Source organism: Phocoena sinus, chromosome 5 (assembly GCF_008692025.1).
Source record: "Phocoena sinus isolate mPhoSin1 chromosome 5, mPhoSin1.pri, whole genome shotgun sequence".
Lineage (NCBI taxonomy): Eukaryota > Metazoa > Chordata > Mammalia > Artiodactyla > Phocoenidae > Phocoena > Phocoena sinus.
The window spans coordinates 114,591,927-114,618,275 of record NC_045767.1 but is presented as its reverse complement, the minus strand read 5'-3'; the positions used below and the strand labels follow the sequence as shown (position 1 = coordinate 114,618,275).

The 26,349-nt window shown below is 45.0% G+C and overlaps 1 protein-coding gene across 4 annotated transcripts in view; it reads right to left on the bottom strand.

The window, feature by feature from the left end:
- Positions 1-8,509: 8,509 nt before the first annotated feature.
- The window catches only part of ZNF827 (zinc finger protein 827), a 176,825-nt gene continuing 158,985 nt past the window's right edge, over positions 8,510-26,349 (bottom strand). For 2 of the 4 annotated variants that reach the window (XM_032633167.1, XM_032633171.1), the window contains 5 exons: positions 22,845-23,016; positions 21,803-21,969; positions 12,661-12,852; positions 12,122-12,299; positions 10,124-10,479 (listed from right to left, as the gene is read on the bottom strand). In XM_032633167.1, coding sequence (XP_032489058.1) covers positions 10,455-10,479; positions 12,122-12,299; positions 12,661-12,852; positions 21,803-21,969; positions 22,845-23,016 — 734 coding nt within the window. In that variant the 3' untranslated portion in view covers positions 10,124-10,454. Of the gene's footprint in view, positions 8,646-10,092; positions 10,480-12,108; positions 12,300-12,660; positions 12,853-21,802; positions 21,970-22,844; positions 23,017-26,349 lie in introns of those variants that run through there. The other 2 variants (XM_032633168.1, XM_032633169.1) reach the window with 2 other exon arrangements.

The following is a 26,349-nucleotide window of genomic DNA, read 5'->3' as shown; positions in this document are numbered from 1 at the left end:
GTGACGCCAACATTTAAGCCAAATATGACCATTTTATAAGACACCTATTGTTCTGCGTCTCACAAACTCACCTTATTACTCCAGCCTCTGCTGTAGCAACCAGCTACGGCCAGGTGTGATTGACAGCACCTTCCCTCGGCTTCACCAAGCCGCTCTTGCTTTCTGCACCACTGGCTTCTTTGCCACCTCTGTGGCTGTCTGTGGGGACCTACTCAGCCACTGCAAATCATGGGCAAAGCTGGAAGTGCAAGGGAGTTAACACTCTCTGTGGCTACTCCAGCCCCTTCTCCCTTCTCTCCCTTGGGCTGTCAATTCTGAAATACATTTACACAGCTCCGCATGAGGTTTCCCAGACGGGTTGCATCCCAGTTGTTCACAACAATGACTAGCTCACCGATGTGCCCTGGGATTGGCTTTCCCCTCTTACTTGCTTCACTCATCTAGTTTCCCACCTTTATTTCTGGAATTTCTTTCCAAAATAAATGTCAGGGTTCAGCTTTTTAGTGGAACCCAGAAAAGAGAGAGAGAGAGAGAGGCTACAAATGCTGATTAAACCCATTGCATGGAGAATGTTCTAACAGACATTCTGTTTGAAGTGGGACATAAGGGGAAAGGGGACTTGATGGTCTTTTTATTTTTTTTTTAAGATTTTTTTGATGTGGATCATTTTAAAAGTCTTTATTGAATTTGCTACAATATTGCTTCTGTTTTATGTTTTGGTTTTTTGGCCACGAGGCATGTGAGATCTTAGCTCCCTGACCAGGGATCGAACCCGCACCCCCTGCACTGGAAAGCTAAGACTTAACCACTGTACCGCCAGGGAAGTCCCTGATGGTCCTTTGTAATACACACTGAGAAGTCTGTAGACCACTAATTAGGAATCGCAGTTAAATAAATATAAGAGAACACTGAAGCCAAGTGATGGCATCTCTTATCTAGAAATCTTTGAGACTGGAGAGACATCATTCTAGAATTCAGGCTGGAGGATGCCTAGATAAATTTCTCAGGTCATAGCCCGGTGTTTACTCTTTTAGTTTTGCTTGTCTGATGATGGGGACAGATCGGTTATTTTCCTGGGTCTCTGTAAAACACACGGAGCCTTTCTATCCGATGGAAGCACCTGGAAGCTTTGATAATGTGCTTAGAGTCCTTGGGCTGAGAGTCTGTCTCAAAAAGTGGCAAAATGAGAATAGTATCAATATATTCTTTCATTATGTTAAAACTAAAATGTCTTTCATTACCTGTTAAAAGAAACCATTTGCTCTTCCCCAGAAAAACATCTGAAACATGGTCGGCAGGAGCTTAACAGGCACAGCTGCACTTGAGGAGGTTGGAAGCAGGTGGTGGGAAAAGGAGGGTGCAGAGTTAGAGAGATGAAGATGGGCAGGGCAAGACCTTTCCATCCCCACCTGGCTACCCCTAACTCATCTCACCAGATTAAGTACCCATAGTTTGGTAAAATATGTTTAAGCCACCCTCAAGATGACTGCAGGCAATCCAAGCATGATGACTTAGTGTTTAATCAGAAGAGACACATTTTAGGCCTCCCAAACTCTGAAGTGGGCAAAAAAGTATTTTTAGTCATTGTTTTCTCCCTTAAGTCTGTTGTGGCTTGAAAATGTTGAGGTGCCATTTTTCTCTATAACTGCCCTGCAAGGATTCTGCTTTGTGACCACTTTTGTTTCAAACACTACTGACTTTTGCTTGTTTAGAAAGAGTAGTGGAATCTGCGTATATTAGAGGTTATCTGTTAGGGCGGAAGGGGTCTTAGAGACCATTTAGTTCAATCTTTCTTTTTATAAGGTGCTTTCGAGTCAGACTTCAAACTCAGGTGATCAAACTCCACGGGAATGTCTTTTGTGGTTGGGTAACATTATCTGTAATCCAGATATTCTCACTAAATAGGGTAGAAAGCCACCTGTAGGGGAAAATAATTTAGAAGTATGAACTGAGATAGATTCTGTGTTCTAGTTCTACAGTTCTATTGAAAACTGACAACGAATTAACTATACTTACCTTAACTCCATCAAAAAAGGAATCCTAAGGGGATACGGCAATTGATTTTCCTTTTCTCCTTTGCAGCTCCTACGAACATGAGCAGAATTTACATTTTCCTCTTTTACAGATCCAGCTATCAAGAAAGAATTATGGGGCTTCCCTGGTGGCGCAGTGGTTGGGAGTCCGCCTGCCGATGCAGGGGACGTGGGTTCGTGCCCCGGTCTGGGAGGATCCCACGTGCCACGGAGCGGCTGGGCCCGTGAGCCATGGCCGCTGAGCCTGCACATCCGGAGCCTGTGCTCTGCAGCTGAAGAGGCCACAACAGTGAGAAGCCCGCGTACCCCAAAAAAAAAAAAAAAAAAAAAAAAAAAGAAAGAACTATGAAGGGGAGAACTCCTACCTCATAAAGAAGAGGCCCTGATTGATAACCTCATATCATTCAGACCTTGGACGGGAGAAGAATGGGCCCCTAGGTCCCCAGAGCCACATTTTATTTACTCCAGGGCCTGCACGATGGGCATTTGCTTTCTTAGTGAATTGTAATTACTTGCAAAATAAACCTCACTTTGAGTGAGATTCTTGTTTTGAGAGAGTTCTATAAGTAAAAGAGTGTTGGCTGGGGTCTCTTGAACATCTGTGGTTGATGGCTCCTTGGAATGGAGTCCAAATCCCAAGAGTATTCTCTGATCCTGCGATTTTGCTCACAGGTTCTAAGTCACCGTTGGGAAAGATTCCAGTTTTACATTCTCTGAGTGAAAAACTGATGAGATTTTGTTTATTTTGCATGAGCCCCCTGACCGTTTATGTCCCACTTCAAACAGATGAAATCACTCAGCTGCTGTCCCTTTCCGTCCCTCCCTCCCCTTTTGTATGAGCTCCTCCCCAAGGACTGAAAGCACCGAGGTGACTTGATTCTGTGTTTCGGCCACTAAGGAGACATGCCTTCCCCTGCAAGTCCTTCATGAGCCCCACGTGACCTTTGGCAAGCGAGGGTTCTAATGTGACGCCCTGACTGTGGGTATGGATGTACCGGTGCTCATCAAGCCTTGACATTTCTCCTTGTTCTCCTGTGACCAGCACTGCGCCTCTATGAAACGGTCAAGGATGGTTTCTGGTGTCCACCAAATGGGGCCAATCAGCCGTAGAGATGTTATAGAAAACATGGCCTTGAGTCTTCGCTTACAGTCTTATTTATTGAACACGACAGTAGGAAAAGTATATATGATCTGGTATTAAATTCAAACAGGGGCCGCATAACTGCCTTGGAGTCCACATGCAGCGCTCTCTGGGTAAGTGAAGGAGGCGGGTGAGGTCTGTCCTCTCATGGATGGCTCCCATCCCAGCCACTCCTCAACGCCACTGGAAGCCCATTAACAGGGGAAACAATTGCCAAACTGATGATTATTTTCTTTCTACTTCTGGCTATTTTCACCCAAAGGGAAAATGTGAGGTAGGTGTGGAATCTAAGGGAAAAAAATACGTACACAAGATGAGATACCATGCCTGCTGTAGTGCTAGCAAAAAGCCAAGAAGTCTGACTTACTTTAATATTTTCAATAAATACCAGCCATCCCCAAACAAAGTGAGTATTTGAATCAAGTGAGAGAACTTGATTCAATGACTTAAACACAGTTACTGGATGAACAAATGAAGGGGAGAATAGTGTCTGATAAGTGACTGGCCATTTTCAAAGTGGGTTCTCCTACATTATCTCATTTTATAAAAAGTAAATTTGATCTTTGTGAATGTTAGAGTGAAGCAGTTCATAATTTCTTCCAACAAGCCAAGGACGTTATACTTAGAAGCATGCAAATTGTGAACCAGGCAAAATATTCTTTTGCTTCTTTCTATGTTTCACCAGCCATCAAGGATTCATGGGGAAGTTCTCTAATGGACAGAACTTTAAAATGCATTTTAAAAAAAGCTGTTTCAATGTACCAGTGTGCTTTCTCACTTTCTCTTTCTCTCTTTTGGGCTCAGTTTCTTTCTCTGGTACCTTCCTTTGAATGGGGAACTCTTACTCGCATTTGGATAGATTATTATTTAGCTTGCAAAGCATATCATTTTCCCCCTCATTACAGTCTCATAGTTGCCAGACTTCATTAAGACAAATGGAATTACTCATCTGTTTTCCCCCCGCTATGGCTGTGGGGTCAATAAAATGTCGTTAAGCAGGAGAGGGTAATGCTGGTGAACACTTTTAAATGTCACTAAGTATTTTCAGCAAGGAGCCGGCCTGCAGCTGTACTGATTGATGGATACGCTCTCGATCCTAATGGCCGTGAGTGATTTACATAATACCAGTTTGCATTGGAACCATGGTTGTTCAAAACTTGCCCTTTGCAATAGTTATAACTAGTAGTGGACACTTCCTAAACTTATCTAAAATACACTGAAATGTGAAAATCAGAACAAAGCAAGACAAAACCGTGAGATTAACAAGTAGCTGAGGATGGCACCCAAGAAAGAAAAAGAAACAAGAGTATAGCCAACCTTTTTTTTTTTTTTAATTAGAGTATATTATACTTCCAAACTGGATACACTAGAAATTGGCAATGCAACATAAGATGCAAAGGAATATACCAGTTACTGTCAAAATGACCCTGTACAGCCTTGTAATGCAAAAAGCTTTATACAATACAAATTTTCAGTAATGTACATAAACCTTGACAGTACGATCATCTGAACATAATATGAGGAGTTAAAAAAAGGAGAGAAGAAAGTGCTGAGAACTCTAACTGCATTACTATATGGAAAAATAAGCTAGCTTTCATTGAAGAATGCATAGTGAAAACAGAATTGAAGTTAGTTGGCAGGTGACTATCTCAAAGACATTAGTGTTCTACACGGAAAGGATATCTATGGAATACATCCTTCCCTGAGTATCAAACTGCAAACCAAATTCAGGGGTACATATTACTTCGGTGGAGTCTGAAAAATGCTGTAGATTTTTCTTTATTAATAACAATAATAATAATATAAAAAGTCAAACAAACTCCAAACACACCTTTTCTCACTCAGAAAACTCTTATAATTTACCAGAAAGATTGATGACTCTTTCCAAAGTGCTAAAAAAAGTTGCCCAATTACATTAAGCACGACTAAGTCATTCAAATACAAGTTCAGTGGCAAGCATCTGAGCGGCAATTGTCTCCTTCCAACACCCTTCTCGATCTTGAAAGTTTCACCCTAGGACCTCGTATTGCACAAGTGGCATGCTGTAAAATCCACAGTTTTAATTGTCGGGGCCACCCTTCAGGTTTTTAACCTGCTGGTGCCCACGTGGGATTCGCCCTCCTGCCAGCCTCTGTGGGATCACCATGGCCCTCTTTCCTGTCATCACTGAACTTGTAATTGTGAAAGCACATGATTAGCCGAGTCGCACATTCTCCATTATATGGGGAAAAGGACGCGACTTTTAAAAAACCAATCCACCCATAAGCCCAGTATTCTTGGAGTGTATCGTCCATAACCGTCTATAGTGTCTTTTACTGAGACGTTGATATGGCGACGTTGAATGACGTTTCAAACGTGGCCAAGAACGGATGTCTCTGCTGGAAGATGACCCAGGGTGCGGGAGCTTCCTGCCCTAGCTGGCTCAGCCCCCCTGCCCCTGGAGACATCTCCTTAGTGTAAACAGGTCTGCCAGGGCTGGATGACTGGCAAGGGGAGTGTAGCACACCTGCTAGGTCTGGGGGGAGGAAGGGTGGGTATAAGGGAGGACCATGGTGTGGACAGAAGACTTCTGGACTCCTTCCTGTAGAACGGTACCAATTTCAAGGGGAGCTTTCAGTGAAGCAAACTGACTAGAGGAAGAAAATTAGGGATGCCTTTATTTTCCCCCGGTGGAATAGATGAAGAAAAAAAAAATCTCAACCCTAGGATAACACATGATGGAAAGACAGCAACGCAGTAAGAAAGCATTCCTCCTGTACACCAGTTCTTCAATAGATAAATAATATATAAACTTTTATATTCCAAACGTCTCATTATTATACAAAGCACATTTCTTCCTGCTCTTCAGCCTGTTTCATACTGGAAATTCTGTTGTCTTAAAAAATACAAGCCATTAACATGTTTAGCCAAAGATTCTTTTCCTTTTCTTCTTTTTAAATCACCCATTACTTTTTTTTTTTTTTTTTTTTTTTTTGCGGTACGCGGGCCTCTCACTGTCGTGGCCTCTCCCGTTGCGGAGCACAGGCTCCGGACGCGCAGGCTCAGCGGCCGTGGCTCACGGGCCCAGCCGCCCCGCGGCACGTGGGATCTTCCCGGACCGGGGCACGAACCCGTGTCCCCTGCATCGGCAGGCGGACTCTCAACCACTGCGCCACCAGGGAAGCCCCCATTACTTTTTAAGAATAGCAAAGGGCTGTACAACCAATCCACATCTGCTTCTTGCCGCGATAAAGTGCTGCACGTAAGTTGCCATTTTAATGACCACAAAATAAGAGCTTTAAATAAGTATAAAGTTAGCTTCCTAGCAGGTTATATCTACCAGGTGTTAACAAAATGGAATACAGAATTATTAATAACGTGGAGAATACCGCTATAGCCTGACGATCTGCAAACACAATGGAAACGTCTCAGGGGCGTAAACTGAACGGTAGGACAAAACAGCACCTTTTTGTTGGGTCGTTATATGTCAAAGAGGTTATGACAAAAGTTTCAAACATACAGTCTACTCTTTCCATAAAAAAGGTACATTTTCTTCCTTTTATGTTACTTTTCTTTTTTGCAGATGAGAAACAAAAACTAGTGCAAGACCAAAAGCACTGTGCAAAACTGCCATTTCTTTTTTAGTCTGAGCATTTATACCCAGAATTTATCCAAACCCCTTTTAATCTCCTTGGCTGGATTTATCAACCATAAAAATTTTCACTCATACAATTTTTCTTTTCCTGCAAACAAATGGTAACCACTGACTTAATACATCACATACATATATATATATAATCTGCCCTTAAAAAAAGGATGCACTGTGTGTGTGTACCATACACACTGCATACGTATGGACACACATGCAAAACACACTTAAGTTTTGTGATGTTGGCTGCAGTGCTGCAAGCTATTTCTCCCAGATGGGGCTCTCAACGGCTCGCATCTTCATAACCAGAGATGCGAGCACAAGGTCTCCAGGACTCTGTCGGAAATCTCAGGCAGCACTGAGATGTCTACCATTCCTTCGTCGCCTAAGCACCAGGCCCTACCACTCTGTAGCCACAAAATAGAGAGGGAAAGGTAATGAAGGAGCTCGGGGTGCGACTGCAGTGGATGAACCACCCAGGAGGGCCAAGAACGTTCATCCCTGTGAAAGAAGCCAGTACAAAGAAGGTGCAAATGTTATGGCACACGACACACGGCTGTCTCTTTCCAAATCCACAAACGCCCACACGCCCCATTCACCCAACAGAAAACAAAATGCACCGGTACAGAAGCTTACAAGTGCTGATTGCTATTAAGGACACTCTCTTTAGGGTTTAACAAGACGAATTTCCTTTCAAAGTACGGAGAAGGGCTGAGGGTGGGAGTGTGTGGCCGGGGAGGCATGCCTCTGAAGGTAGACGGATGCAGTAGGTCACCTCTCTGAAGATTGGATAAAGCAGCTTTCAGGTCAATGCAACAGGTATACACACAGAGCCAATTCTCTATTCCTCACTAAAGATATACAGTACACGTGGTCAGACCCGGGCGGGTCTGTAGGTTTTGCAGCAACGTACACCTGCTGGGGTTGTGTTTAAGTTTTGTGAGTTTTGTGTTTTTGTCTCTGTCTCTTGGTTTTTGGTACAGAGCCCGGCTGCCCTCAGACAGTCTCCGCTCTCTCTCTCAGTCCGAGATAGGCGAGGAAGGAGTGTTTGGGGGACGGGATGCTGGGCGGCGCAGTCTGAGGTCGGGGAGGGTGGAATGTGAGATCCAACTGGTTCTTGGGGTATAACATCGTCAAGGGAATGAGATGGGCGAAATCCGAGTTCCGGTACTTGTCAAAGCGCAAAGGGGAGCCATTCAAGGGCAAGGCCTTGAGTGCCAGGTTGGGCTCGGAGCCGCCGCCGCCACCGCCGCCGCCGCCGCCGCCGCCGTGGGCGGCCGACAGGGCCACGGTCTGCAGAGCCTGGGAGGCGGACATGACCGACAGGGGAGACAGGAGGTGGCGGGTGCTCCCGACCACGAGGAGCGGGGCTCCGGGGCCGGCGGCTTCCTTGGGGGCCGGAGCCGGGCCCTTCTTGTCCTCCTCGGGGCTGTCCGCGCTCTGGTGCTTTTTGACGTGGCGGCTGAAGACGAAGGGGTGAGTGGTCTTGAACAGGCACTCTTCGCAGCTGAAGGTCTGGCGCGGGGCGTGCTTCAGCTTCCTGTGAAGGTTGAGATTGTCCTTGCGTTTGCAGCTGTAGCTACACTGGTCACAGTGGAAGGGCCGCTCCCCGGTGTGCACGCGCACGTGCTCGATGAGCTTGTTGGCGGTCTTGGACAGGTAGCCGCACTGGTCGCACTTGTAGTGGTTGCCGAGGCGATGCTCGCGGGTGTGCGTCTCCAGCTCCAGCTGGTTGGCCTTCACCGTCTGGCAGATCCGGCACTTGTACTCCATCTTGTAGTGGGTCTTGAGGTGGCACTCCATGGCGGCGGGGCGGTTGGTGGAATAAATGCAGAATGGGCACCTGTGGGCGGGGGGCGGGGGGGGGGAAGCAAGGACAGGGGAGGGTCAGCCACGCGGGCTCGGCGGCCGCCCGGCTGCTCCCCGCCTCAACAGCCTGCCCTCGGCCGCCCTCCCAGCTCCAAGGCCCGGCCTGCTCCCTGCCCAGCCCGGCCCTGCCGCCTCCTGCGGGGGCGACGAGGACCCTCTTCTGGAGCCGTCCGTCGGCCTGCTCGGGGTCTCCTGGCTGCGCCCGCGGACGCCGGCCCCCAGGAAGGGGAGCAGAGCCAGTGCGGGAGGGGGCGCCCGCCTAAGCTGTTCTCCCCTCCGTCCTCCCCGCCCGGCCCCTCGGAGCCCTCCCCGGCCCCCGCCCCCGGTGGCCTCGGCCGAGGGCTAACCCTCACGACCTCCCCTCGAGATGGGAGCAACACAGAGAATCGACTTTTCATGCACCACACCAAGCACACGCAGAAAGGCTAAGAGTTTTGAAGAACAGCTTATAGGGGGAGAGCTGCCTCCAGCAGACAGAAAGTCGTAGGGGTCAGAATCGTGCTGATTAAAGGGTGGTTAGGACGAGAAGGCCTGGGTGTGTGTGTGTGTGTGGGAGTGTGTGTGTGTAGATGCAGAGACCTGTGCTCCTAAAACCTGCCTCCTACAGCCCTGGGGTCTCCATCAGGGAAGGGAGGGGAGGACCAGGGGTGGGCTCGGCAGAAGGAAGCCCACCCACCAGCCCGGTTAGGAATGGGGGATGGCGGGAGGGAGGCGACTGCTATCTGGAGCTTGAAGACATTATTAATGCATTATTAATGATTAATGTTATTACATCATGGAAATAATCAAACTCTCAGCGGGCAGGACCATATCCCCCTTTTCTTCTGCATTCTCTGCAGTGCTCGGTAGAGTACTCAGCACATGGTGGGCGCTGATTCATTACTGGACTGGTCTCTGCAAGTCATTTAGGCAGAGTCTATCTAGAAGGGACGGTTTCAGTCCCAGCTCTGCCACCTTATCGGGCTGGCTGTGCCCTGGGACAAAGCCTGGGTCTCTCCATCCTAGGCAGTGAGGCTACGCTACCCACAAGCCTCCCGGCTGTCCGGAGGGGCGGGGAAAACAGAGAGGGCAGGTTTACGGATTCTGCTGAGCTTCGTTCTGTAGAAGCTGCCGGGCTCGAGTCGGTGACTGATATGCTAGCTGTGTGTGCTCTCTTTACCAAAAGAATGCAAATGCAAAAGTGGCTGCCTCGGCTCTGGCCTGGCACCTGCAGGGCAGGGCCTGGGAGTGAATTGTCCTCAGAGGGTTTGGAGAGGTTTTCAGCAGAGCCCAACACACCCAGTGCCCGTGCACTGCGCCTCAGCACCAAGCCCGCCGTTAGCCTCGGAACCTCAGCTCACAGAAGAGTGCACACGAGAGAAATATAAAGCCCATTCCCAGGTCAGGTGCACACACAACCCCTACGCCAAGCTGGGCCTTACCTAGAGGAGTCTGAAACTCACCACTGTCCTGAGCTACGGCAAAAGAAAAATAATAGTATAATCTTATTTGATCTGCATTATGAACAGGATATAGAGTACAAGCAGTCCCATCACAGAAAAGCAATTTAGACATCGGCAGTCTGTTTCACGTTAAGGACATTTCTGTGACCCACGGCTTAGTCTTTCCCTCGCTGCTCAGGTAGAGTGCTAAGGGTTTTCCGTGCTCCCGTTACTTATTGTAAAGACACTCTCTCAGGCAAACTAAAGCTCTGATACGGCCAAGGGAAAACAAAACAAAACAAAACAAAACAAAGACTCACTGTACAGCCAGAAGGCTTTAGCAAGTTTTTCAAAGTATTCTTCTACTTGGTCATCCTAGAACATAAACTATTACATAGGGGACCATTAGTACTGTATGGGAAGTGTCTACACCCGCAAAAGCATCAGCGTTCACTCTGCATCCTCCCCAGTGGGTCGGAGGCTCGGGACTCCTTAGGTCCCCGAAGAAAGGGGGCCTAACTGGCAAAGCCACAACTGGCAGGGGCCGCGGGTAATGGGTGTGACTGGGCTTCTGGGCAGGGCAATGAGTGCTAGTCTAACCACGGAAATACATGGTTTTTTGTTTTTTTTTTTTTTAAACATGAGTACATAAATATTTAGAAAGGGACAGTGGGAATAAACCAAATCAAATTCCCAGATAAGCTCGTGCTAGGCATTTCCCATTTACTGGTGGTCGGGAATGATAATCGCCCCTCCCCCCATCCCATTTACCCACCCCTCCCCCTCCCACCTAATCATCCCCAAGGGTGAAACAAAATGGGATCCAACAGTAGGTGCTGCTCCTCTGGGCAAGTTCTTGAGGAGGGTCCCCCCGACCCGGCAGGAGCCTGGGGAGTCCACCCTGCACAGAGCCCCCCGACTCGACTCCCAGGCTCCTTCTGGGTCTCTCCACCCCTCACCCATTCAGGACAGTCATGCCATTTCTCTGGCAAGTTGTGAGTTTCAAAGATAAAAATGTTTAAAAACAAAAGGTTTTTTGTTCTTATATTAAGTACAATGTCATTTTTCATTCTTTTAATAACAGGATCACTTCAGCTAAACATGAATAATTATGCTTTGAAAGTGGTATGTCTTTCTGTGCCCAGGGACAGATGCTTTTTTCTCTTTACTAGACCATGAGTGCCTCCTGGACAGGGACTCTGATTTCAGAACCACTGGGAAGATTAAACTCTGGTTGTGCTCGGACGTACATTTCCCAAGGGTGGAAATTATGTTTTATTCCTTGTTTGCCCTTTAGCACCTATTATCAAGCCAGACACACAGTGCATTTGATAACAACGGATGGGTCTCTCTTCAGACCAGAGGGCTTGTCGCAAATATTGGTTAATGATGATGCTCATTGTCTAGGTCTTTGGGGATCTGTGGAGAACATGTGACCGGAAATGTCAGATCTCACGAAGGCTACACCAGGGAGCTCCCGATTCCAGCTCCTGGGAAGGCGTAAGGCATATGTGCAGGAAGACACGAGGCACATGATCTTTGCATGAAAAACGGGGCCTCTTGCCTGTTCACACTGGCAAGGATCCGATATTTGGGGGGGGTGTGTGTGTATGGGGTAGCTGTAGTGCTTATTTAAAAGACTTGCGGCAAATCATCTAAAAAATAGAGGATGAAGTGCAGTGTCAGTGTAATGATTTACACCTGGGGACACTAACCCCCAAGTCCCTTAAAATCAAGTCTGAGTGAAACTCAAGCAGTGTAGGATGGCTCTACCCTTGCATGCCTGTGCCGAGCTGCTTCGGCAAGTCGTCTTGTGAAATGGATTCTCCTGCTGACATCTGCCAACCTCCTGGGGGGCAGATCTAATTCCTATCCAGCTAAAGGTAGCAGAGGTGCCTGACTAATCCCCCCCATGCCAAGCCCCCCTTCTGCATGACCCCAAAACCTTCAGGGGAGGGGATGGGGTAGGGATGGGGAAAGGGTGTTTAATAAACAACACAGTAAAAGGTTCTGTACTTGCTTTCCTTACTTGAGCCCACCGGTGGGGACAGTGTGGCATTTCTTATGCTCCAGCAGCTGTTCGGGGGTCTTCATGAACTTGTGGCACACGTCACACTCAAACATCCGGGTGATGAGGTGGATCTGCAGGTGGCGCTCAAACATGTTCTTCGTCTTGCAGACAAAGTTGCAAAAAACGCATTCGAACCCTGAAAGGACGGAGGCTGGGTGTACGGGTGCATGGGGCAGAGGGACAGGAGGGCGGGAGTAGGACAGAGACCCCCCACCCTCCAGCTGTACCCTTCCAGGCACCGTTCCCTGCACCTCCGGGCTAAAAGGTGTTAAACATACAGCTTCAGAATCAATGTCACACTCCCCATCTTTCCACCCCATATACGGATGCCAATCAAGCCAAAAAGCACCCGTAAAATTTAGATGATACGTACTATACTGTTCCCAGGCCTAATATCTGTTTTCCAACATCACTTCTGTCAAGGGCTTATTCTCAAGACTGGGTCATCCCCCCCAGAGTGGGTAGGGTTGAGTAGACCAGCCCACCTCCTCCCTCACCTTTCTCTGGCTTTTCCTCACTATTCAGTGAGGGCTGGCTCCCAGGCACGACAGAGATGACCAGCAGGTTATCTCCGCGCTTGTTTTTCTGGGAGCTGTCTGAGTCGTCTTTGCTGTTGGCCGAATCACTCAGAGCTGAGAGGGAGGATGAAGAGGGGCTGTTTGATTCACTGGGGGTCTTCCTGTCTTCCCCTGAAAAATGAAACAAACAAACAAACAAACCCAGGTCTGTTATTTAGGAGATGAAAACCCTAGAATAATAGCAATTATGGGTGGGGGATTTGGGGCCTCATGTCTACATCATCTCCCAGTGCTGGATCCCAGGTCCCAGTCGCCTATGGTGATGACACTTGTGGTTCTCGGGCCAAGAGTAGATATTCAATTGGCAAGTGTTTATTGGCGTCTTATAAGAATTAAAATAAAATGACAACAATAGCTAAGATGAATGTGTTACCAAGTTCTAGGAACTTTAGATGCATTAAACGGGTTATCATGCTTTAAATGCGCTATCTCATTTTATCCTCTCAAAAATCCAATGAGGCATGACTATTATCACCCCCATTTTACAGACTAAGGAAGGGAGGCACAGCCAGGTTAACATGGCCTCGGTCACGTGGCTAGGAAGTGGTGGAGCAGAGATTTCACTAACGTCCATCCTCTTCATCAGGGCACTGGACTCTCCCTCAAAACCAGGAGTGAACAAGTCAAGAGGCCATTGAAATCCAGTGTCAGGAGACCTCTGCTACCATGCAAGATGGAGTGTCAGAGACGGGATTTACCACTGCTATTTATCAACTGACAAAAAACAGACAAAAGTTATCAAACAATCGTTTTCACAACATTGGACATGAGGCAATAAAGAGGAGTGACCCCCTGAGAGAGAGGAAAGAAAACAGGCAGGCTCTAGGTTTAACCTGCTTCCTGCCTTGAGAGATTTTACTTTCCGGACTGCAGTGCAGGGTTGGGGAATGGCCTGGCAGACTCACTGAGTCGAGGAGATAGAGCTGAGGGTCTGAGGAGATTGGACTTTGCAGGACAGAACACCAGAGAGGAAAGAGCAGCACAGGAGAGGAACCCGGAGACCTGCAGAGGGTCCCTCAAGGACATTCAGCAGAGCAGGGGTCAGAGCATGTGTGTGAGGAAACTACCCAAAGCTAGAGGGAAAAAAGCCATCTGAAAGGCTTAGAGAACAGTGTCTGTTTCCACTGGCCAAATTAGAAAAACTTATGATTCCCAAGGCATTGAGTAGAAAACTGAGGAAGATCTTTGAATAGTGGGTAATGATTAGCCCTCGATGGAGCACTGCTCCAGACCTGCCTAACAAATCATAAAAGCAAGACCCCAAAAAGATCAAAGTTGCCAAGTAATTAACTGAATCCTACGACAAAGGTCAAGACTATTTATAGGAATATAAAATATACAGCACCCGACAAGGTAACAATCACAATGTCTGACATCCAAACGAAGATTATCAGCATGCCAAGAAACGAGAAAACCCAACCCAAAACGAAAAGATTAATCAGCCAATCAAAACTGACCCAGAACTGACAAAGCTGTTAGAATTTGCAGACAAAGACATAAGAGCAGTTATTGGAACTGTATTCCACATGTTTGGAAAGTTAAGTAGAGACATGAAAGATATAAAAAGATCCAATCCAAATTTCTAGAGATGAAAATTACAATGTCTGAGATGAAAAATGCACTGGATGGGATTGCCGGCAATTTAGACATGGCAGAAGAAAAGATTAGTGAACCTGAAGATGTAGCAATAGAAATGATCTGAAACGAAACACAGAGGAAAAAGAATCACAAAAATGCAAAGGGCATCAGTGAGCTATGGGACGCCTGCAGGTAGCTTGATATAAGTTCAACTAAAGTCCCTAATGGGGTAGGGAGGGCAGAAAAAATATGTGAAAAGGCCAAAATTTTCCCCAATTTGAGGAAAACCACAAACCCACAGATCAAAGAGACACAATGAACCCCAAAGATAAAGAAATCTATACCAAGGGACATCATAATCAAAATGCTCAAAATGAGTGATTAAAAAAAAAATATCCTAAAAGCAGCCAGAGGAGGAAAGCTACATTACGTGCAGAGGAACAAAAATAAGCATGACAGAAGATTTCTCACTGGGAGCAATGCAAGTGAGAAGTAGTGGAGTGACGTCTTTATAAAAGTACTGAAAGAAACAACTGTCAACCTGAAACTTTATACGCAGTGAAGATATATTTCAAAAATGAAGGCAAAAGAAAGTCAAAAGAATTCATCACCAGCAGACCCAAATTACAAGAAATGTTAAAAAAGAATTCTTCAGGCAGAAGGAAAGTGACACCAAATATAAAAAAATGGATCTACACAAAAAGAATGAAGAACACTGGAAATGATAACTGCATGGGTAGATAGATGAATTTTTCTTTCTATTTAAAATCTCTTTAAAATATAATAAAAGTAATTTTGTTTAGAAAATAATAACAAGGTATTATAAGGTTTATAATAGGTAAATGTATGACAACAATAACATAAAGGCTGGGAGAGAAGAAGTTATTGTGAGGTTCTTATACTACATAGGAAGAGGTATAATATCACTTGAAGGTAAACTGTAATAAATAAAAATGGACATTATAAACCCAAATAACTGGAGAGCTATCCATTGTAAATGTTCAAGAGACTCAGTATTGTTAAGACATCAATTCTCCCCAAGCCAATTTAATCCAATTAAGCCCATAGTTTTAGGCTAGGGTTGAAAATGTAGGGAGTCTGTGCTTCCATTCCCTTCAGATCAACCAATTAAGTAATCTAGTGATTGTAAACTCTAGAAACAAAGTTCCTTTATTAGGAGATTAAAAATATAAATCATATTTTATATATAGGCATAAAAAATCCAGAAGTAAACAAAGCTGTAATGGTGGCTACATCTAGCATATGAAATGATCAGCCTTATGCCTGTTTTCTTTTATTTGGATTTTCAACATTTTCTGGAGTGACCATAAATTACTTGTCTAATTTTAAAAAGTTTGTAAAAAGAGGAAGGGAAAATATTTACCGGCTTACAATGTTTTCAAGTCCTGTTCCTGTCAGAGCTGCACTTATGCCCAGAGCACCCAACCCTTACTTCAGTTGACAATTTTAATTTTCCTTTTTATTTTCCTTTTTGGGCACGCCCCACGGCAATGGCATGCAGGATCCTAGCTCCCCAACCAGGGATTGAACCCGCGCCCCCTGCATTGAAGCTCGGAGTCCCAACCACTGGACTGCCAGGGAAGTCCCAAGTTGACAATTTTTAAGATCTTGTTCCTTAGCAGAAGTGAACTTGGTTCCTGGACAGACAGTAGGTGACCTCACTTACTGACCCACGAGAAGGGATGGAACACGCCTTTAGGATACATTCCTCCCTTGGTACAAGGAAAGCCAGCACCATGATTGCCAGTCTCTTATCTAAATATTGAACCAGTTCAGTCACAGTTTGTAGACAAATAGAATATTTTCAGTGGGGGCCCTGAGTCCCTGATATTGCTTCACCAAATCCATCCTCTAAGACTAGTCTTATTAACAGAATATTATGAGTGATTATTTTAAATGAGTTCTTAGAATTAAAACAGATAATTTTAATTACCATCTTTAAGAATAGCTTCAAGTACCCTCAGGCTTACGGCACTGGGGAGAGCTCCCTAAATTAATAAATGTATAAATATAGAGGTGCCACGGCAAACGCTCTGGGCTACAGCATGGGGAAACAGCCCAGCCCACGCTCTTTATAATTCCTCATCTACACAGCTTCCTCTCCCCTCAGTTCACATCTCCCCTCGCTGTATCTGTAGGGAGTGAGCCAGGGTGCCCTTGTCAACCCAATCCAAGGCTCACTGCAATCCAAGCCATCGCTGATTTTCAGCATCGCAAAGATTTTTGGTGAAGGACACCTGTGCACAGGTACGGCAACCTCAAACACTGGGACAGCCAATTGAAGAGAACATTAAAACCCTAAATATTTCGTAATTTAAAATGACACAAATTGAGAGATTGAGACCAGAAAAAAGTACCCACCCTCTTGCTGCCTCAATACAAACAACATTACATTTTTGGTGTTCTTTTTTTATTTTTGAAAAAGTAAGCATTTTTATTTTAAAACTGTTGTTGTTAACTGCATAGTGGTTAAGAATAAGCATTTAAGACAAATATCACAATGTATCACTTATATGTGGAATCTAAGAAAAAGGGTACAGATGAACTTATTTACAAAACAGAAGTAGAGTCACAGATGTAGAAAACAAACCTATGGTTACCAGGGGATAAGTCGGGGGAGGGATAAATTGGGAGTTTGGGATTGACATATACACACTACTATATATAAAATAGATAACTAATAAAAACCTGCTGTATAGCACAGGGAACTCTACTCAATACTCTGTAATGACCTATATGGGAAAAGAATCTAAAGAAAGAGTGGATATATGTATATGTATAACTGATTCACTTTGCTGTACACCTAAAACTAACACAACATTGTAAATCAACTATACTCCGATAAAAAAATAAATTAAAAAATAAAGAATAAGGACTTAAGATCCAGAATACCTGAGTTTGAATGCCATCTGTTCAACTCAGTAGCTGTATGACCTGGGACAAGGTATGTACTTTGTGCCTCAATTACCTCATCTAAAAAATGGGGATAATAGCAGCACCTGCCTCATATGTTTGTGGTGAGGCTCAAATGGGTTTTTCTATGCAAAGCACTAAGGACAATGCCTGGCTCATGGTAAGCATTATTGAAGAATATATTATTATATTATAAAATATAACATATAATATTTATAAAATATAATAATAATGATAACAAACACTTTGTATTTTCCCATGCTGTTTTATATACCTGGCACACAGTTGGTGCTCAAAACATCTGTGAAAATAATTATGAATTAATACTTTTAAATGATATTATTATATCCATGGGGTAAACTTATCCTACTCTACTTATTTCCTTAAAATTGCATTTGAAGTTAAAATTAATATTCCACTGGCTGGTTTTTTTTTTTCCCCTACAGATAAATTCCCAGAAGCAGGATTACTGGGTCACAGCGCATTACATTTTCAAGGCTCTTGGTATATACTAATTAGTTTTCAAAAGTTCTACCACTTTGCAAGGCCATGGCCACAGGCGGATCAGCAGCTTCTGGTAACAGTGGGTAACATTATAAGACGTGCTCCTAACTTAATAGGTGAAAGATAAGCCACTTTTGAGTTTTAGTTTGACGGCTAGTGAGGTTGAACATTTTTCTTGATGTTAAGTCATTAGCTTTTCTTTGTTTTATTGTGACTTGACTGTTCATGTCCTTTGTGAATCCTTTAATTGGAGACCTAAAGTGTTTCTTACCAGTTTATATGAATTTTTCATGTTGTAAAGAGATTAACATTTTGTCATTTTTTTTTTTTTTTTAATTTATTTATTTATTTTTGGCTGTGTTGGGTCTTCGTTTCTGTGCGAGGGCTTCCTCCAGTTGCGGCAAGTGGGGGCCTCTCTTCATCGCGGTGCGCGGGCCTCTCACTGTCGCGGCCTCTCCCGTTGCGGGGCACAGGCTCCAGACGCGCAGGCTCAGCAGTCGTGGCCCACGGGCCCAGCCGCTCCGCGGCTATGTGGGATCCTCCCAGACGAGGGCTCGAACCCATGTCCCCTGCATTGGCAGGCAGACTCTCAACCACTGCGCCACCAGGGAAGCCCCATTTTGTCATTTTTACAAACACATTTTTTTCAGACTGTGGGTTTTTGTTTTCCTTTTCTTTCTCTTTTGCTTTGCTTTTGCAAACAGGAGAAATTTTCCTGTGTCAAATCTCTTGATTCTTCTTCTTCGTGATTTCTACTGTCACTTAAGCTTGTACAAATCCTTCTCACTCTGGAAGTTTGAAAAATATTCTATTTTCTTCAAGCCTTTCTAGGGGTGATTTGTAAACAGGGATTGGGTAAGTCATGTGACATTTATTTTGGTGTCAATGTGACGTGACATACAGATGGTTGTATTTTCCAAATAGCTATTCAAATTCCTCAATGCCATTATTGCAACATTTAAAGACTGCAGCAAAATTTGCATTTAGGAAGCACCAGAGGGAATATTTTATCTTGCTGATGTTCTCTGCAGGGACAAGGAGCCGTGGAGGAAGAGGGTAAGGGAGAGTCACTGAAGAAACACTAAACAGAGGACAGTTCCTCAGATACCCGCTCAGCACTTCATTCACAGGGTGCCTCGGGCAAGAGTAGCCAGTAAGGAAGTATGAAGAAGGATGTGGATTCTAAGAGAGACTGAGTAAAAATCTGCTGTTCATTAAAGCTCATCCTGTAGATCATAACTTTACTAGGTAACAAGAAAGCACTTCAGATCTCCTAGGGTACTGAAATAAAAGATGCCCATTCCTACGACAGGTAAGTCAAATGAGGGAACAAGGCTCACAGAATTAGAGAATCTCAGGCCTGTCTGGCATCTCCTACTCATTAAAAAAACTCAGGGAACAGATAGAGGCCCAGAGAAGTTAAATGAGTTCTTATATTCCCAGAGCTATTTACAGTAACATGGGGTCTAGAGTCAGGATCTAGAATTCAACGTGTGCTCTCCTCCATCCCAAGTAACTTCTTCCACATAGAGTACAGGCAAACCTCGGAGACATTGATGGTCCGGTTCCAGACCACACCAACAGAGCAAATATTGCAATAATACAAGTCACATAATTCTTTTGGTGTCCCAGTGCGTATAAAAGTTATGTTTACAGTATACTGTAGCATATTAAGTGTGCAACAGAACTATGTCTAAAAAAACAATGTACATAACCTTAATTTTAAAAGACTTTATTGCTAAAAAATACTAACCATCATTTGAGCCTTCAGCAAGTCTTGATCTCTTTGCAAGAGTAACATCAAAGATCACTGATCAGAGATCACCATAACAAATATAAAAATGATGAAAAAGGTGGAAATATCACAAGAGTTGCCAAAATGGGACACAGAGACATGAAGTGTGCAAATGCTGTTGGAAAAATGGCACCATTAGACTTGCTCGACGCAGAGTTACCACAAACCTTCAATTTGTTAAAAAAAAAAACCCAAAAACCTGCAAAGCTAAATAAGGCAAAGTGCAGTAAAACGAGGTATGCCTGTATATACATAAGTTAGTGGACTCTAAGGTCAGGCAAGGGCCACGTTTCAGTAGTTTTCTTACTTGGCGTGCACATGTGTGTGTAGATGTGCTTGCACACTTATATTCATTCACTGGATGAAGGCTTACTCCCCTCCTACACCATGCAGCCACTGCTCCAGGTGCTGGAGACACAGCAGTGCCTTACATAAGCTCCTTATTCTCAGGAATGTATATTATTATCTATATTATATCGCATACATACTGCTTTATACCATAACTTTGCAATTACACAGCTTACTGATTACAGATGTAGGCTGACATATTTTGGGTTAAATTCTAACCTCAAAGCAGCAGCTAAATACGAGAAACCCAAACTGTGGGGCCATAAGCTTATAACTGGGGGTCAGCAAACGATAACCCTTGGGCCAAATCTAGCCTGGGGTTTTTGTAAAGCAAGTTTTAGTGGAACACCGCCACGCCCACTCATTTGCACATCACCCATGGCCACCACGCCCACTCATTTGCATATCACCTACTGCTACTTTCCATCCAATGGCAGAGTTGAATTGCAGTGACAAAATCTGTATGGCCTGAAAAGCCTAAGACAGTTACTATCTGGCCCTTACAAAAACCTTGCTAGCACCCCTGGATTATAAAATAGGATAGAACCTTATTCCTTAATAGCAGCAGCACTAAAGGCTTCTACTGTGTTACAAAAGAAACTTCTTCAATGCATTTCACTCTGGGCTCTCTGTGCTAACAAGCAAGAATGTTCTTCCCAGCTAGAGCAGGGGTCCCACCATCTCAGAGGGAACAGGTTTCCCAGCTCACCCGCTGCCCACAGTGCTAACATGGTTATGGTGAGACAAGTGACTGTAAAAATGGCACCTCCTCACTCAGCATAACGGTTCTCTGCAGACCTCCGAGTCATAGCTGCTCCACTTACTGACAAAAGCAAGCGTTTATTGCTACTGGCACCACGGAGCCAAAGCGGCCAGTAAAGCACAGAGAGATACTTCTCGGCCGTGCACGTTGTCAGCACAACTGCCAGGGAATTTCCCCTTCCTGAATCCTTCAAGGGCCGAGGATGCAAGGGGCTGATCCACCGCCCAGGGCTGGCAGTCAGCAACGTGAGCTCATGACTTGTAAGCAAAACGCAGGGGGAGCTCCTCTTCACTGTCACTTAATGACGCCACGCTGGTGTCATTTGTAACCATTGCTTGGGAGAGGACGATTGCGTGGTGAAGTCCAAATGTTAACATCATGAAATGGATGAAGTTAACCAGTATGGCCGGAGCTTTATAGGAAAGGAAAAGTGCTGCAGGCTAGAGAGCCACTGAGTTGTTTCAGGAGAAGCTGGCTTTCTTTGCCCCTGAACAGAGCCGCCATGCATCATTCTGGAGGGGGTCAGGGCTGCAGTTTCAGGGAAGAGGGGCAGAGCCTGCAGAGCTAGGTGCACAGGGCTCTGGCCCCGCAAAACAGAAAGGGGCAGCCCTCTGCCCAGGGTTGCCTGGGGCTGTCAAAACAGCAGGGTCACAGAGAGTGGCTCTAGCATGAAAGTGTTCTGGTCTGAGTATCTGGAGTCACTTCCTGGTTGTAGACCTTGGAGAGAATACCTGACCTCTGTTAAGCCTCAGTCTCTCACCTATATGGTATGCCCACGATGGTACTGACCCCAGAGGGTTCTAAGACTTCAATGAGATCTGGGACACAAAGGTGCAAGCCTGGGGCATCATAAAAGCTCCATGACTGTTACCTACAATGATGATATCAGGATGAGGAACAAGCAAACAGCCCTCGCCTCTCCACCGCACCTGAGCCGGTGAACCTGTCAGATGGGCGAGGCATAAGCCAGGCCAGGCAGTGGCCTTGTGGATACAGAGGGATGTGGCTCTGCTACCCTGAGAAAGTCCCTCCTTCGGGAAGGAAGTGTCAGCGTCGCATGGCGATGAGGACATCCATGCCAGGTGGGGCGGTGGGGGATGTAGGAGAGATGGGTGAGAAGGGCAGACAGGGAGGGTCACCTGTGTGCTTGGTGCCGATGTGCGCCTTTATCTCCATCTCCTCCATGGTGACGAAGTCGCAGGCCGTACAGCAGATGGAAAACATCCACTGTTCCTTGTCCACATGGAGTGACATGTGGCTGACAAACTGGACGTTGAGCTCTGTCTCAAATCCGCACACGTGACAGCTGTACGGGACGAGAGAAGAGTGAGCTTCTAAATGGAGGCTACCCAGTTGCACGCGGTACACTCCGAAATCTGGACCTTGACACGTGTTTTCCTCCCACCAAAAGGCTTTGCGTTAGAAAATTCTTCCACTTTCTGGGACACCTCCGAAGTGGTCACTGTGCCAGACAGGCTAAGTGTTAGCATGATGTAACAGTCCCATTCATGCTGTAACTATGCTAAATAATCATAAAGTTAATTAAAAATTACAGATTCCAGATGCTGTACATTAACCTAACTGACTCCTTCGGGCAAAGAGATGCGGCGCAGCCTTGCCAAGATATCAGCAGAGCTGGTGCGCTGATACACTCGGGCAGGATTCGATAGCAAGCCCGAAAACTCGGGATTTTATAGCAAACAAACCAAATATTGATTCACAGTTGAATATGGAAGAGAAACATACCATTCCGGGTACTAAAGGATAGCACAGCCAGGGGAAAGTATGCAATACTTCCAGGGCTATTCCCTCAGGGTTCTCAGATTCATTTCTCCTTAGGATAATTCTCAGGAAGCAGCGAGGTGCTCAGTGACAAAGGTGGGAGCTTCCCAGCTGTCCAGACCTCACAGCTCATCACCCCTGAGCCCTGCCACTCTCTGGACTCCGCTCCACAAAGCCACCTCTAAGACCTCCACCCTTTTAATTAACTCTCCCAGGGCCACCCAAGCCAGGAAGGAGTCAGTGCAACACAGGGTTCAATCCAAGCAAAGCCAATATTAAAAGGAAGCTCAGCCCTGTGACTGAGAAAAGACACTTTGTCATGTGTGCCCTAGCAGATGGGCAGGGAGTGTTCAAGAAACTCTGGGCAGCCTGGACCAGCAGGTTCCACTGGCAGCTCACCTGTAATAATAAGGGTGCTTCTTCCCATCACTGCCTTCAGAGGTGACGGCGCTGACGATGTCCTCGGTGTCCGTACTCACCAGCTTCACCGAATGGACGGTCAGGTGCTGGTTCAGGTTTGCGCGGCACTTAGCAGCATACGGGCACAAGTGGCATTTGTATTTTCTTTCCTCTGGGGGAGAAGGGACAGGAAAAATCCCAAACCACTCTCAGAAATGAAATCCCAACACCTTGCCAAAGACCACTTAAGGGTATCAGGAAAGGAGGGTTCAAATCTCATTTCTAATGGGGACAAAGGGAACACTTTGGAATTTTAAATATCTAAAAAGTCTTCACGTGGCAGGTCGCTTCTGCTTTCAGACTTTCAAAGATGAAAGAAAGTTCCGGGGCAACTGGACCATCTGCTTTTTCCTGGGTACCTATAGGCCCCTCTTCTTGATAATGTGAGCTCCATGCAGGCTACAAGAATAATTTGTGTGTGTGTGTGTGTGTGTGTCCAAGCCCCGACATGTGTCAGTCCAGGATGGGTGCTGAGCTGAGGAAGGGGATATGATCAGCCTTCCCAGGACTGGTGTGTAAGCGAAGCCCCTCATTTTTCCTAAGCTCCAGGCCTGAGTTAGCCAAGAAATAAACACTAATGACATTAAAGGGACTCCAGATGAAATAACTTAATTGGAAATTTTCATGCTACATAAATAAAATAAAAAACTTTAGTTGATTTTTTAGTAGAAACCCTTTCATAAAACTGACGATGTTTCAGGGCTGTTTCCAGAGTGGCATTCTGAATTCATTTGATTAATTAAGGAAATTAAAGGAGCAGGCTTTGCTTTTAGGTACAGATCAAGGTAACAGATGGTAGCAGAGGAAGGAAAGAACAACTTCCTTTTCTATCCTTAGTTCTGAATTTGTACTAGTGGGCTCACCTTAAAGAAAACACCTGTCTTATCTACTTCATGGGAAAGAGTGTGGAAAAAAATTTGTCTGCAACAAAATGTAAGGCATCATTATTATTATAGGTGGTCCCCAGCATCCGAGGTGCTGGTGGCCTGGGCTTCGCGGGGTTGGGGAGGAGCCCTACAGTACAGATAGAAGAGAGTCTTTTCTTTAGAATTTGTGTATTTGTATTAATAAGTGAGGTTGTTAAGTTTTGGTGTTAAGGTTATGATTTCTTCATAAAGTGAATTGCTGCGCTTTCTTTTTCTATCATTTGGAAAAGTTTAATAATATCAGAATTTCTTTGTCTCAACAAGTTAAAAAGAACCCAGCTGGGGGCTTCCCTGGTGGCGCAGTGGTTGAGAATCTGCCTGCTGATGCAGGGGACATGGGTTCGAGCCCTGGTCTGGGAAGATCCCACATGCCGTGGAGCAACTAGGCCCGTGAGCCACAACTACTGAGCCTGCGCTCCGCAACAAGAGAGGCCGCGATAGTGAGAGGCCCGCGCACCGCGATGAAGAGTGGCCCCCGCTTGCCGCAACTGGAGAAAGCCCTCGCACAGAAACGAAGATCCAACACAGCCAAAAATAAATAAATAAAAAAACAAACCAATGAACTGACATTAAAAAAAAAAAAAAAGAACCCAGCTGGGAAAGTTTCTGGACCTGATGCTTTTATTAATAGTATCTCCATCATCTTTCCAAATTCCCCTTTGGTAACTGATTTACTTAAGTACCACCACCTCCCCCCTACCCAGCTTGGGTCAATTTTGGAAATTTTGCTTAAATTATCTATGTCTTCTAAAGTTTTCAGCTTTTTTTTTTTTTTTTGCCATAGAGTTGCCCTTATTCTTCAATAATTCTTTAACAGCATCTGTATTAAGAATAAGGCTTCCCAACCTAAATGTCCAGCAACAGGTGAATGGATAATGAAGATGTGATACATATATACAATGGAATACTACTCAGCCATAAAAAAGAATGAAATCTTGCCATTTGCAGCCACATGGGTGGACTTGGAGGGCATTATGCTTAGTGAAATAAGTCAGACAGAGAAAGACACATACTGTATGATATCACTTATATGTGGACTCTAAAAAATACAGCAAACTAGTGAATATATCAGAAAAGAAGCAGGCTCACAGATATAGAGAACAAACTAGTGGTTACCAGTGTGAGCAGGGAGGGGCAATATGGGGAGGGGGAGAGGGAGGGGGAGGTGCAAGCTGCTGGGTGTAAGATGGGCTCAGGGATGTCTCGTACAGCACAGGGAATAGAGCCAATATTTGGTAATAACTGTAAGTGGAAAGTAATCTTTAAACATTGTATAAAAAGAATTAGGCTTCCTTTTTCATTGCTAATTTTGAATATTTCAGCCTCCTTTTCATTTCGTTTTTTTTTTTTTTTTTTTGTGGCCTCTCCCGTTGCAGAGCACAGGTTCCAGACGTGCAGGCTCAGCGGCCATGGCTCACGGGCCCAGCCGCTCCACGGCATATGGGATCTTCCCAGCCCGGGGCACGAACCCGTGTCCCCTGCATCGGCAGGCGGACTCTCAACCACTGCACCACCAGGGAAGCCCTCCTTTTCCTTTCTTAATCAGACTTAAAGGGATTTATCTATTTTATGGTCTTCTTCCTAGATTTTGTTCTTCTACTAATTCTTTAATATGAGTGCTAAGTTCCTTTATTTTTGTTTTTCTTCCCTTCCAATTAAAATGTTTAAATCTATAAATGTCCCATGGACCAGAGCTGTAGCTATTCATTCCAGGTTAAGGACGAATGTTCCCCTTTCATTCCTCTTAGATGTCTGGAATTTGTGATCCTTTCCTTTGATACAATTAGGTGGAACATTTTATGGATCCTTGGTTATTTTAAATTTCATTTAAGTATGCTCAGAGAACGTGGCTTATAGAACCTCTACTTTTTATTTATTTATTTATTATTATTATTATTTTTTGCGGTACACGGGCCTCTCACTGTTGTGGCCTCTCCGTTGTGGAGCACAGACTCCGGACGCGCAGGCTCAGCGGCCATGGCTCACGGGCCCAGCCGCTCTGCGGTATGTGGGATCTTCCCGGACCGGGGCATGAACCCGTGTCCCCAGCATCGGCAGGCGGACTCTCAACCACTGCGCCACCAGGGAAGCCCCCTCTACTTTTGTTAACATGTGAAAGTTTTCTTTGTGGTTAAGTATATGACTAAATTTTGTCTTTAGTGGTTTAATAGTTAAGATTAAAAATATTTAAAAAAATATATATATAAAAAGAAATTAATCTTGCCATACTAATACTGTCTTGCTTCTTTTAACTTTGTGTGAGATACAAAACTTCTATTTTCTTTACCACTTTGTTTTGTGTTTCCTGCAAATAAGACACATTTGAATTTTTAACAAGGCTGATCTACAGTGTAAAAATTGAAATAGTTCATTTTTTATTTTCCATCTTGCTTTTTGTTTGCTATTGATTTTACCTCACTTCTTATTGTCCTTGCTTATTATTGCCGCATTGATTAAGTTACTATTTATTCGGGTTTCCGCTTCCCAACACTCAGAATCAACCACACTTCTCCATTATT